Here is a 14040-nt window from a genome sequence, read left to right as displayed (position 1 = left end):
ATTAACCGGCCATGGATTTATAGAGTTCTTTAATTTAAAATTTTTAGGAGAAATAACATAATTTAAATTAAATAAAAGAACTTCAGTAGTTTAAGGCACTGTTTATTAAATATCATGTAGATTCTTGGGCATATGTTTGAGGGCTCTGTATGGCATGTGAAATTCTTCTCCTCTCACTTTTGCACCAATTCCTCCTCCTGTTTTCTTCTAATGCTGGACACTACAGGATGTTGTGGCTCCTCATACTGGTCTTCAGAGCTCTCCGTCTCTTTAGGGCAAAGAATCTACAACATAAGGTAACATTATATCAGGCCAGCAGCCTTCTAAAAAGAGCATCCTTAGAAATAATGATAGAAAAAGTCCAGCCCAACATGTTGACGGGATTGGTTACATGTTTGTGATGGGAGGAATTAGGGGACGGTTTCAAATGGTCGCCGCGATTTTGCCAAGTAAGACATTTTTTGTTGCTCCTGGATTAACATTCCTATATGAAAACACAGTCCTAACCCTATTCCTACCCCTAAAATTAACCCTACCCATAAGTTATCCCTAAAATCAGAGGGAAATGAAAGGTGAAGAACACTGATGTAGAACCACCTAACCCTGGTTGTAAGACTAAACTTGACATAAACTGTAAACTTGTCCTCTCCAATCTAATTGGTTGATTGGAATGTTCCAGGATCAATAAAGATGTTGATGTTGTACTTGGTGAAATCAGGTTCACCGGTTTGAAACCATGTTTTTAATACTGTCTTTGGTAAACTGCAGTTTTAAAGAGAAAATACTCAGCAGTGGTGTCGACTTATGAATTTGCACATGATTTGTCTTAAAGCTTATTAAAAACACCACATAGACATATAAACAACAGTAAAAACTTGATTTTCACCGCAGGGGGTCTTAAAGGTGCCCTAGAATTAAAAATTGAATTTACCTTGGCATAGTTGAATAACAAGAGTTCAGTACATAGAAATGACATACAGTGAGTCTCAAACTCCATTGTTTCCTCCTTCTTATATAAAACTCATTTGTTTAAAAGACCTCCGAAGAACAGGCGAATCTCAACATAACACCGACTGTTACGTAGCAGTCGGGGTGTACGCCCCAATATTTGCATATGCCAGCTCATGTTCCCAACATTATGAAAGGGATTACACGTCTGGATCTGTGCACAGCTGAATCATCTGACTAGGTAAGCAAGCAAGGACAATAGCAAAAAATGGCAGATGGAGCAATAATAACTGTCATGATCCATGATATCATGATATTTTTAGTGATATTTGTAAATTGTCTTTCTAAATGTTTCATTAGCATGTTGCTAAATGTTGTTAAATGTGGTTAAAGTTACCATCGTTTCTTACTGTATTCACGGAGACAAGAGCCGTCGCTATTTTCATTTTTAAACACTTGCAGTCTGTATAATTCATAAACACAACTTCATTCTTTATAAATCTCTCCAACAGTGTCTAATGTTAGCTTTAGCCACGGAGCACTATCAAACTCATTCAGAATCAAATATAAACACCCAAATAAATACTATACTCACATGATCTGACGCATGCATGCAGTATGCATGACGAACATTTTGTAAAGATCCATTTGAGGGTTATATTAGCTGTGTGAACTTTGTAAATGCACTGTATTATAGAGTCGTGAGCTCGATGGGCAGGGAACGAGAGATTTAAAGGGCCAGCAGCCCCTGAATCGGTGCATATTTAATAATGCCCCAAAATAGGCAGTTAAAAAAATTAATTATAAAAAATCTATGGGGTATTTTGAGCTGAAACTTCACAGACACATTCAGGGGATACCTTAGACTTATATTACATCTTGTAAAAAAACGTTCGATGGCACCTTTAAAAATATATCCAAAGAGAAATTATAAAGTTATTTTAAATTGTAATAATATTTCACAATATTACTGTTTTGCTGTATTTTGATCAGTTAAATGCAGCCTTGATGAGCATTAGAGAGTTCTTTCAGAAAAAAACGTCCAGCAAATGAAGAGGAAATATGAATGCGTGTGTGTTTTACCTTCAGTTGAGCTCTGAGCAGAATCTGACTCTGAGGCGACGCTCCATCCAGATTAAGCCACTGGTCCAGCAGCAGATCTGGTTCAGAGAGAAGCTCTTTGATGGGAATCACCACAGATCCCAGAGAGAAATCCCAATTATGGGACAACTAGTGAGAAAAAGTGAGGTTAAAAGGTTATGGTCAGGTATGCTGTAAGTCAAACACGGCATAAAAATGTGCTGTTTGTGAGTTCTAACCTTCACAACAAGGTTTTCATTCAAAGGGTCTCGAACCAGGAAGTGAAATGCCTCATCCCATTGGGGAGAGCTGGTGCGCTCACAGACCTACATCACACAGAGTCAAGTAAAGGAAATGGATTTTAGCCACATGTCACTGATCAAACAATTCAACAGAATCTGTGTAAAGCAGTTTCTCACTGTGGTTCTATGAGAAGTTCCTCTCAAAATCAGCTCTGCTCCAACTTTAGGTTCCTTTCCACTCTTCTTCAACTAAACACACAGAGAAAGAATAAGATTTAAGAGATCCATTTGTAAAGCACTGTGGGTAAATGTTTCAGACATGTTTCATTGAAGTTTCAACTTTGTCTTGTGTTGATTTTCCTCCTATAATTCCTCAGAAATGAATTTTCAGCATCATCACTCCAGTCTTCAGTGTCACATGATCCTTCAGAAATCATTCTAATATGCTGATTTGCTGCTCAAGAAACATTTCTTATTATTATCACTGTTGAAAACAGTTGTGCTGCTTCATATTTTATAGAAATCATTATACTTTTTTAAGGATTCTTTGATGTATAGAAAGTTCAAAAGAACAGCATTTGAATTTAAATCAATTTAAATTCACTTTTGATCAATTAAATGCTGAATAAACAAAAAATAGCAGCTATAAGATCATTTGAAAAATGTTTGAGTTGATGTTGACTTCTGATTACACACTTTGTTTCCTGGCAAATCTGAGCAGAGTTTGAGACATTGCTGAGATCTCTTCTGAAACTCTAGAGGGGAAACATGCAAGATCGCTGGGGTCTTTTTCTCAGGATTTCAGTCTTTCCATTACTCTCATTACTGTCTGAGAGAACAAATTAGATATTTCAGAGATGTCATTTGTGTCATACTCACAGGAAGCTCATGTGCACGCTCCACATACACAAACAGAAGAGCGGCAGTCGGCACTGTCTTATTCATGTATGAGCTCTTTGACTGGTACATCAACACCTGACAAATAAATCAACCAGTTAGTTACATCAATGTATTTTCAACACTGACAGAGATTGGTGGAGGATGAGAGACGGTTCTGCCCACCTGCTGTAGTTTCTCTGGTTGTGTTACAGTGGGAAGCCATTCCAGAGCGAGATGAACACGGCCACGCTTAACATCGCTCAGAGAAAACCACTGTCACGCAAACACAGTCACAAGAGGATATGAGTACTTATATATATATATATATAAAACTTATTTTTATATGTATTACTACTGATGCACATATACTCAACCTCATTAATGTATTGAGAGCTGATTATGTCACTCAGATTCATCTTCAGCCTAAAAGTAAAACAATATATGCATAAATAATGCTAAAACTAAACAATGCTTAAGAGTTCTTCTGAATTATATTGACAGCAGCCTTCTTACCTGCCCATAAAGTCATCTTTCATGTCCATGTCCTTATCAAAAATTTCCAATGTCAAATCCTGACCAGGAAGCTGTGTCAAAACCACCTTAAAAATAATAAAAGGAATGCCAAGTTAAAACACTGCCAAACAATCTTTTGCAGCTTAAAGAAAGAAAAAGTCGGCTGATAAATGTTTTGAAGACTAGCATACTTTATAATTTGCAGTACATATTGTGTACTGCCAACTATTTAAAAAATAGCATATGAAACAGTATGCAACAATAAACATGTCAAACATTGTTATATGACCACATTATGGTTAATCCAATTAAACGTAAATATGATAAATATCATGCATATTTAATTTATTATGTGGTATCCAGCAATCATTTTGGGAATAAGTATGATTATTTTTATTTTAATCACTATTTTTTTATATAAAAATGTTTTTAGTAGTCCAATAAAAAATTATTCAAGAAGGAAATGTTTAAATTGTGGCTTATATTACTATCGTACAAATGTTTGGAATAATTTTTTTGTTTGTTTGTTTTAAAAAAAGAAGAAAAGTAATATTTTATTCAGAAAGGATGCATTAAATTGGAAAAAAGAATTATTTAAAAATAAAAATAAAAAATAGAATTTATTTATCTCTATTCATCAAAGAATCCTAAAAAAAATGTATTACGGTTTCCACAAAAACTTGCAGAACAACTGTTTACAATATTAATAATAAGAAGAAATGTTTTTTCAGCAGCAAATCAGTATAGTATAGTATAGTATATTATAGTATAGTGTGGTATAGTGCAGTACAGTATAGTTTAGTATATTATATTATATTATAGTATAGTATAGTAAAGTATAGTAGAATGGCAGAATGTCATTCTGGACATATTGTCATTGTTGATTAACAAATGCATTTGCAAGTATTCCCACCTCATACATCTCATTCCAGGTGGGGTTGAGGTTCTCCTTGATCACTTGACTTTTAAAGGTTTCACCTCCAATTTGTATCTTGACATACGGGTCGCTCTTCCCCTTCACCATCCCACCCATCATGTTGTCCTTCGCAACAAGATTTTGAGCCTCCACGAGGTGGATCCGCAGCACCCCCTGCAGGAACAAAGAGCAGATTGTTTACATTGATTTCTGGGGTGGGTAATCAATCGGACCATCAAAGAATGTACTTATGTGGCATGAATCGTGCTTGTGTGGCAAATAACATTAAATAGTAATAGTATAGCAACATTAATTGATGAGATCTGCACACCTCAGTAGCGAAGCTGGAATGGGGCGTCGTCTTCTGTGGACGTGAGGCAGAGCTCTTCGAAAGAGGATCACTGGAGAGGAGGGAGGAAGTAACAGCGGCTTCATCCATCCAGAGAACCTGGAGGAAATGACATCAACATAAGCTATGTTTGCAACCAAAGTTTAACTTGTGCGCAAAATTGGAATATCACAAAAAACATTTGTGCCATTTCCATCCCGCATGTTCAAAAGAACAAAATAGTCACTTCCTGGCAAATAAGCACAAAATATCTGTAATAAAAATGGAAGGGGCTTTTTTTCATACATCATAAATTACTTGTGCCTTCGATCACGTGCAGACAAAACACAATAAACGCTGTCATGTTATCTTGTTCAGTTCAAAATTTTCAGGGCCAGTAAGATATTTTTTTTTCGAGAGAATTATACTTTTATTCAGCAAGGATGCATTAAATTGATCAAAAGTGATATTTATAATATTACAAAAGATATCTATATCAAATAAATCCAGTTGAAAAACAATGTATCACAATTTCCACAAAAATATGAACTGTTTTCAACATTGATAATAATAAGATTCTTAATTCTTAAGTTTCTTAAACATATTAGAATGATTTCTGAAAAATCATGTGACACTGAAGACTGGAGTAATGATGCTGAAAATTCAGCTTTGCCATCAGTGGAATAAGTTACATTTTAAAACATAAAATTTTAAATTGTAATCATATTTCACATTATTATTGTTTTTACTGTATTTTTGATCAAATAAATGCAGCTTTGGTGAACATAGACTTTATAACTTTCATAATAGACTTTTTTAACATTATAAAATGTTTTGTGAATGGTAGAGTTTATGCATATGTGTACCACAGCTTGTGTATTGTGTGTCAGATGAATTTACCCTGAGAACTGTGTTGATGTGGATGCGGCTGTCTGAGCCGGAATTCTCAAGATTAAACCACTGATCCAAAGTCAGATCTGGACAAGAGAGAAGTTGGGAAACAGGAATGGACAGACTTCCCAAAACCTGAACACGGTCATTATCCTTCACCTGAAAAAGAGAGTCAATGGAAAAATACTGCTTAAAAAATGCTTAAGTAGCATGAATGTCAACCAGCAAAATTCACATTTGGGGAAAAAAAATGATCCTGGAAGTATTTACATCTGATCCCCGTTTACACCTGTTTTTAGAGCTTGTATATGTTCAAAGCAGGTGTAAATAGGGCAGATTATGGTAGCATACCTGTACACTAATGTCCTGTTTGCTTGGATCTCTGATGAAGAAAGTGAACGCGTCCTCCCACTGGGGGTTCACCGTGTTCCAGCAAATCTAAGAGGAGGGGAAATAAGTGAGTGAGAAGACTGGGTCACATGGGAAAGTTTGGTTGGCACAGATGGTAAGTGTGCGTCTTACCCGACTGTCACGAGTAACATCCTGCACTGAGATTTGAGCAATCGGATTGGGATCCTTATTGCCTTTTTTCATCTAAAAATAGAAGAAATGGATACAAACACACTTAAAAACAAACATTAGATAGAAATTCATGACAGTTCATTTATCATTTTGTCTTTCGTATGATTAGCTTACCAGTTTAAACTCATAATAAACAGAACTATTTCAAATAAATTAGGTTAGTAAGAGATTCTGAGACACACTACTGTTTAAAGGATTTTTAAAAGAAATGTCTTATGCACCAAGGCTGCATTTATCTGATCAAAAATACAGTAAAAACAGTAATACTGTGAAATATTATTACAATTTAAAAACAGTCTTCTATTGAAATATTTTAAAATGTAATTTATTCCTGTGATCAAAGATGAATTTTCAGCATCATTACTCCGGTCTTCAGTGTCACATGACGAACAGTTGTACTGCTTAATATGAAAGCACATTTATGCCACAGAATAAAAAACACAAAAGGTAACTGCCACTTTTAATCGGACAACTCTGACATTTTTTCCTCAGAATTGTGAATTTATATGACACAATTCTGACTTAATAACTCATAAGTTGCATTTTTTATTCCATGGCGAAAGCTAGCTTTCATAGTTTGATATTTTTTCATAACTTTGATATTTCAGGATTCTTTAATGAATAGAAAGTTCACATGACAATGCCATCATGTAGTATGTCAAGATTCGTACTACATGTATGCATACTTGATAGAATGCACTTTATTGACAGCCAAGAAGACAGGTGCAGTACATTATTTCAGATGTAGCCTTTTAATTTTATCACAGAGCAAAGCACTACTTACACTAACAGCGTTGCCATAAACACATTTTTTGCTTGAGAACTGAGGAAGGAGTCTAAATAATTATCTGTAGTCAGCAGTAGAGCCTAACTCACAATGAAGCTAGGACATTCCTCCAGACCGTAGCACGGTAAGCTTGAGCGCTCTGGGATATTCACTTGATGCAAGTGTGTACTTGTTTCAAGAGTTTTAAGTATCATTGTGTGCCTCTGAGTGAACTCTTTTGGCACTGCACTTCTAGTGAAATATTCTGGATGCGGGAAACGGTGCGAGTGCTTTCACAGAGTGCTCTCTCAAGACCATGAGCTGGATAAGATATATCTAATGTTACATTTAATAGTTTCTCTAGACATGGCTGTAGTCCTTCGTTTACTCTGCTTCAAAGTGGGCGGCAGCCAGTCTGCTGCCAAACACAAAAGGGAAATGGCAGGTTGTGGGTAACCAGAAGCATTTACACACACGTTTGTTTTTTCTATCATGGTGGGACTTTCCATTGACTTCTACTGTTTTTATACGGAGCTAATGTTTTATATCCCCTAACCCTAAATGTAACCCTCACAGAAACCTTTTTGCATTTTTAGATTGTAACTGAGACATTATTTAGTAAGAGTTTTTTTTCATTTTCATTATAGAGATTGTTGGCTTGTCCTTGCAAGGATGCATTAAATCGTTCAAAAGTGACAGTGAAAACATTTACATTTTTACCAAGGGTTTCTGTTTCAAATAAATGCCGTTCTTTTGTACTTTCTATTCAGTATAGAAAAATATATCACTGTTTCCACAAAATAAATAGTGTGTTCATCATTGATAATCTTTAGAAATGTGTCTTGAGCAGCAAATCAGCATATTAGAATGATTTCTGAAGGATCATGTGACACTGAAGACTGGAGTAATGATGCTGAAAATTCAGCTTTGATCACAGAAATAAATTACAATTTAAAATATATTCAAATAGAAAACAGTTATAAATTATTTAAATTGCAATAATATTCCAAAATATTTCTATTTTACTGTGTGTTTGGTTGAATAAATGCAGCCCTGGTAAGCAGAACTACTGTGTGTGTGTGTGTGTGTGTGTGTGTGTGTTCTGGAAAATGTGGTTTATGAAGACACACATGTGTATAATGACATGGGTATTACAATGTAAACATTGTTTACAAGGACACAGGAAGTGAAAATGGTTTAAAAAACATACTAAACGTACAGTATTTGTACAGTATAAAAACCATTCCACCTATGGAGAGTCCCCGTAAACCACATACACCAACGCACGTGTGTGTGTGTGTGTGTGTGTGTGTGTTTTAGAACAAAAAGTGCAGCAGGAAGAGGATGTGAGAGTATTACTCACAGGAAGTGCCTCAGCCTTGTCCAAATACACTGCCATGATGGCTGCTGAGGGTGGCTTTGCTGTTTTACTCACCACACTTTCATTTCTCTTCAGAACCTGAGAGAAAGAGAGAGAGAAAAAAATGAGGGCAAAGTAGGGTGGAGCAAACCAAATGTAAGAACTCCTGTTTACAGTTGCTTTGTTTGTCAAGTGTGCAAAGTAAGCTTTCTATCTCGTTTAAAGATTCCTGGGATTGGTTAAAAGGTGGAGTAGACAAACACACTGTTTGCATGTGTGGAGAACATAGCACACCCATTCTTTCCAAGAAAACCCCCTGTGTTCTGTGTATGTACAGTGTTGCAAGACCTCTTCCAGTCTTTCTGTGTCGGCTTCTAGCGTCAGCCACTCCAGTCTGAGATGAACCCGTCCTGTAGGGGTGTCCTTCAAAGTGAACCACTAAGAAGGTGACAATAAAACAGTAAATTATGATCAATGTGAAACGCTACAACAAACCTAAGGGACTGACATAATGATAAAAGACACCAATGTTCATTAAATAAGCGAGTGATGCAAGACAGGGGCGTGGATCACAGTGTCAGGGGTTTATTTTGCATTTTGCAGCTCAAAGCAGATCTATACAGGTGGAGCTGGGGAAGGTGGAGGGTTTTTGAAAGCGCACTGCAAACTGCTACAGCAAATGCTGACCAAATGTTTGACAGTTGAGCAGCGAGCTCATCGGCTGCTGATGCAAAAGAAACCAATCAGCTGTGTCCTGTAGAGAATGATGTGATTACGAGCAGATTGAGTTAAGGACATCTCAGCCTGCGCCATCTAGAGTTTGTATTTATTTCAGTTAGTTACTAGGGCAAAATGTCTAATATTTCTTATGTTTTTCAACTAATATTTCTATTTTATTTCAGCTTTATATCAAAAACTGAAAATTTTCAGTTACTGATAACACTACGAGGGAAATGGAACTAAGAAGAAATCCGAAAAATAAAGTTTTGCATCATTAAGATATTTTACTGCAGAATGCCATGATGGACCAATCAAAATCAAGCATTCAGCCATGTGATATATTTAGAAATAATAATAATTGCAATATACAAAACATAAGCTATGGTTTTAGTGGTTTATATCAAAGTGTTTCTTTCATCAATATAGATTCCATGTCGTGTGGTGAAAGTCATGCAAACACTTGCAAACCAAATCAAAACCACACACACGCGGACACACACACACACACACACACACACACACACACACACACGCACACCAGGCACACACACACGCACACACACACACACACACACATAAGAAAACAGTGTGCTGGAATATTAACTAATAAAGGTTCTCACCTCATCAACTATTTTAGATTTCTTCACAATCCCCAAGTCTAATTTTGTCCTGAACACAAGTGAAATAAAGAGAATCAACACGAGGATGAGAACAGAGATCAGCAAACAGTAAAAAACACAAGTCATGAGTTTATTCTAATGGTAGCTTATGAAAAAAGTTTTAAAGAGTTCAATGTGCTACAGAAAGTTGGAAACACTGTCAGAAATCAAAACTTCCTTAATGTAAATTGTTTTTAGTGCAAGAAACTTTCACTAACATTATAATTGAACACAAAATATTAAATTCCCCCTGTAGTCAATAATATCATCCCTTAAAACTCATCTTTGATCACCAAAATGACACATTTTAATGTATTTTTTTCCCTGTGGAAAAAAAAATTCTCCATGCCTTAAAATAGCTTGAATGTAATTCTACACCCTAGCCTAATTTAGCATACGTGGGTCAATGAATATGCAAATTAGCCCCGCCTCCACTCGCTCAAGGCAGCTCAGAGATCCACTCGGTCAACATACTGAGGTAAACGCTGCACAATGGTAGCTATCGCTCTTTACAACATCGGACACATAACGGTAATTAATACGATTAGCCTTTTGCTTGACTATGTTATCAAACAGCTAGAAATGTGTTGTTAATGTTACACAAACCAAGTTTTGCCATCTCAGAGTCAGAGAGCTGCCTTCTAACAATCATTATCCTTACAAACATTTTGAACAACTCAGAACGTCAGTGGAGAAAGACATATAGTTCATCATAACATTGTAATATACATCATACACCCGCTATATAGCTAAATCTACACAATTTTTTATATCAACAGAAAAATATACTGACTTCTGTCGAGACTCCCCTGCTAGTTCGCTGCTAATGATATGCTAAAGCCCACCTGCACTTTGACGTGATTGGTTACAAGGTAGTTTGTGACGTCAGCGATTTCAAACCGTGAGTCTTTTTTCCACTGTAGTTTTAAGGAGAAAATACTCAGCAATGGTGTTGAATTTGCACATGGTTTGTCTTAAAGCATATTAAAAACACCACATAGACGTATGAACAACATTAAAAACTTGATTTTCACCGCAGGAGTCTTTAAAAATTAAAGATATGACTGCTGTGGAGGAATAAATGACAGATAATAATAATAATAGGAGATGAAAAGCAGTGATATGGTACCTGCCCAGGAAATCATCATGATCAGGATCTTTATCAAACACTTCCACCTCTAGCTCCTGACCAGGCACCTCATGAACGATGACCTGACAGACAGACACACACGCATGCATGAAACACCAAAGACACACCAACATTAACAGCATGGGTACTCAATGACAAAATGTGGTGTAAATGGTTTCGACATTTGAACTGAAGGACAAAAACACACACACACACACACACACACACAGATACATTCAATATCAAACGGCTTATACAGTACACCTCTTAAAACTTGAAAGAGTTACTTCTTTTGTTGACATTATAATGTGGTGTCATTTTCAACATGTTCTCCAAACAATACGCCTATATAGGTCATTTGTCACTTCCCTGAAATACGACCCATAGGAGCGTTTGCTAAAGTTGCACCCCTATTGACAACAGGACACTTTCATTTTAATGCATTGTTCCCTTATCTGTCTCATATTTTGGGTTTTGCGTAGCTCAATTGACAGAGCATTGCAATATATAACAATATTCAATCATGTGATCATGCCATTGTGGGTTCGATTCCAGGGAACACGTGCTCAGAAAGTGTATAAGCACTTTAGGTTTAGGGGTGGGGTGGGTGTAGTTTTTTGAGTTTTGCTTAATGGAAATAGGACAAAGAGTGTAAAAACTCCACACATTGTATTTAAATTAACACGCATTTTGATTGGTAACGACAGTCATACGGCATTTCATGACGACACTGTCATTATATTTATGCCAGCTAGAGGGTGCATGACTTTAAAATGTAAATATAGGTCGTAATAAGGTGCTTGAACAACCACCTATAGGTTCGTTTTTTTGGAGGACAGTCTGGTCATTTTAATACCCACCTCATACATTTCACCCCATTTGGGATTGAGTGTGTTGTCCAGATGCCGGGATTTGAAGGTTTGCGGCCCGACTCTGAGCAGGGCGTACGGGTCAGACATGCCCGCTATAACACCCTTCACATAGTTATCCGTTGAAGCCAGACCGTCAGCCTCCAGCAGGTGAATACGCACAACTCCCTTCAAGAAATAAAGAAAGATCATTACTGCATTACCCTCAAATGAAAATAACTAATTACATGGTACCATTATGTTTTATGAAAATAACCACTGAAAAAGCAGCACAGAAGACACATAGTGGTATTTATATACTATCTTTCAAAAGATTGAAATCTGTGAGATTTAGATTTCATTTCTTTTTGAAAGACATTAATACTCTTATTCACCAAAGACACATGAAATTGATAAAAATGGGCAGTAGATACATTTATAATGTTAAAAAAGTTTCTATTTCAAATAAATGCTGTTCTTTCTATTCATCAAATTAGCATATTAGAATGATTTCTGAAGGATCATGTGACACTGAAGATGGGAGTAATGATGCTGAAAATTCAGCTTTGCATCACAGGAATAAATTACATTTAAAGAATTAAAATAAAATATAATTAAAATATATTTAAATAGAAAACAGTTATTTTAAATTGTAATAATATTTCACAATAAAAAATGTAGTTTTTTTTAAAAGTGCATTTATATCTATAAATTTTTACTCTCCACAACATCACCAGAAAAATGTAATTAATAATAATAATTACTATTATATTACACAACATTAACATATTGCTTAAACTTATCACTGTGCCTGTATACACTACTATATCTATATATATTTACATATCTTTATAATTATATATTTTTGTCTTGTATCTGTGTGTATGTCTTTGGTCTCGTACTTTGTATAAGCTGCTATGTCAGGTTGTTAATCTGTGTTTTGTTCAATTGAAAACAAAATGTAACTGAGCCCAAACTTTTGAACTGTAGAGTAAATTTCAATTGCAAAAACCAAAGTATCATGTATTTGAGTGTTTTCATCATTGTATATTGATTCTAATGTATATAAGGTCTGTATGTGTGTTACCCTGGGCAGGGGACTCCTCAACTGTGCCACAGGCAGGTCTGCCACAAGAGGAACAGTGAGACGATTGGGCAACACCAGGAATGAGGCAATCGCGTCCATGATCATAGAGTCTGACATCACACTGAGAAAAACAAACAGGGACAGAAATTGTGAAATGGATTTCAAAAACGGATGTCGATCAGGATAGCGAGTGTACTGAACGGGATAAAATGTTATTGTGTATGTGTAATGCCTGAAACTCACTTGAGCCCTGGAATGTCCAGCAGGTTGGTCAAACCGGTCCAGTTAATGGTCAGTTTCTAACAGCAAAGAGGGAAAAGGAGAAGATTGCATGATTCTATCAATACTAACATTCTAATTTAAGCACTAATACAGGACACTTTAAAGTTCAATGGAGCTTTAAAGATCACAGGAGGGTTTCAACTTCCTCAGTTAATGGATGTTACCAAGAACTAATAATGTATTTGAGCTGAAGAACCTGAAGGTCTGGTTTCACAGACAGGGCTTAGATTAAGCCAGGATTAGTTCAGTTAGGACATTTAAGTGGCTTTTATAAACGTGCCTTAGAAAAAACATTACCGGTGTGTATCTTGAGACGAAACAATGGCACTGGCATATTTTAAGATATGTCGGTGCAAATTACTTTCAGTTAAAACAGCTCAAACATGCATTTTAGTTTTGGACTAGCTTAAGCCTTGTCTGTGAACCCGGGGGATGGTGTAACGTAAAGAATGTTTTAAAGGTGCCCTAGAATCAAAAATTGAATTTACCTTGGAATAGTTGAATTATTCATTGTTTCCTCCTTCTTTTGTAAATCTCATTTGTTTAAAAGACCTCTGAAGAACAGGCGAATCTCAGCAAAACACTGACTGTTATGTAACAGTCAGGATCATTAATATGTACGCCCCAATATTTGCATATGCCAGCTCATGTTCAAGTCATTAGACAAGGGCAGCCAGTATTAACATCTGGATCTGTGCACAGCTGAATCATCAGACTAGGTAAGCAAGCAAGAACAATAGCTAAAAATGGCAGATGGAGCAATAATAACTGACATGATCCATAATAACATGATATTTTTTGTGATATTTG

General features: G+C 36.0%; 1 protein-coding gene across 1 annotated transcript in view; it reads right to left on the bottom strand.

Annotated features, from left to right (window-relative positions):
• The window catches only part of esyt1b (extended synaptotagmin-like protein 1b), a 32060-nt gene that overhangs the window by 11815 nt on the left and 6205 nt on the right, over positions 1-14040 (bottom strand). Inside the window, exons 7-26 of the mRNA XM_067372927.1 lie at positions 13192-13247; positions 12949-13069; positions 11874-12050; positions 11014-11096; positions 9846-9894; positions 8854-8943; positions 8509-8604; positions 6320-6391; positions 6149-6235; positions 5807-5956; positions 4910-5026; positions 4576-4752; positions 3663-3748; positions 3524-3572; positions 3333-3422; positions 3150-3245; positions 2448-2519; positions 2268-2354; positions 2032-2178; positions 178-284 (exon numbers count right to left, since the gene is read on the bottom strand). Coding sequence (XP_067229028.1) covers positions 178-284; positions 2032-2178; positions 2268-2354; positions 2448-2519; positions 3150-3245; positions 3333-3422; positions 3524-3572; positions 3663-3748; positions 4576-4752; positions 4910-5026; positions 5807-5956; positions 6149-6235; positions 6320-6391; positions 8509-8604; positions 8854-8943; positions 9846-9894; positions 11014-11096; positions 11874-12050; positions 12949-13069; positions 13192-13247 — 2009 coding nt within the window. The remainder of the gene's footprint in view (positions 1-177; positions 285-2031; positions 2179-2267; positions 2355-2447; positions 2520-3149; positions 3246-3332; positions 3423-3523; positions 3573-3662; positions 3749-4575; positions 4753-4909; positions 5027-5806; positions 5957-6148; positions 6236-6319; positions 6392-8508; positions 8605-8853; positions 8944-9845; positions 9895-11013; positions 11097-11873; positions 12051-12948; positions 13070-13191; positions 13248-14040) is intronic.

This window comes from Chanodichthys erythropterus, chromosome 21 (genome assembly GCF_024489055.1).
Source record: "Chanodichthys erythropterus isolate Z2021 chromosome 21, ASM2448905v1, whole genome shotgun sequence".
Taxonomy (NCBI): Eukaryota; Metazoa; Chordata; class Actinopteri; order Cypriniformes; family Xenocyprididae; genus Chanodichthys; species Chanodichthys erythropterus.
Note: the sequence above shows the minus strand (reverse complement) of the source record. Positions and strands in the feature narration are given on the sequence as shown.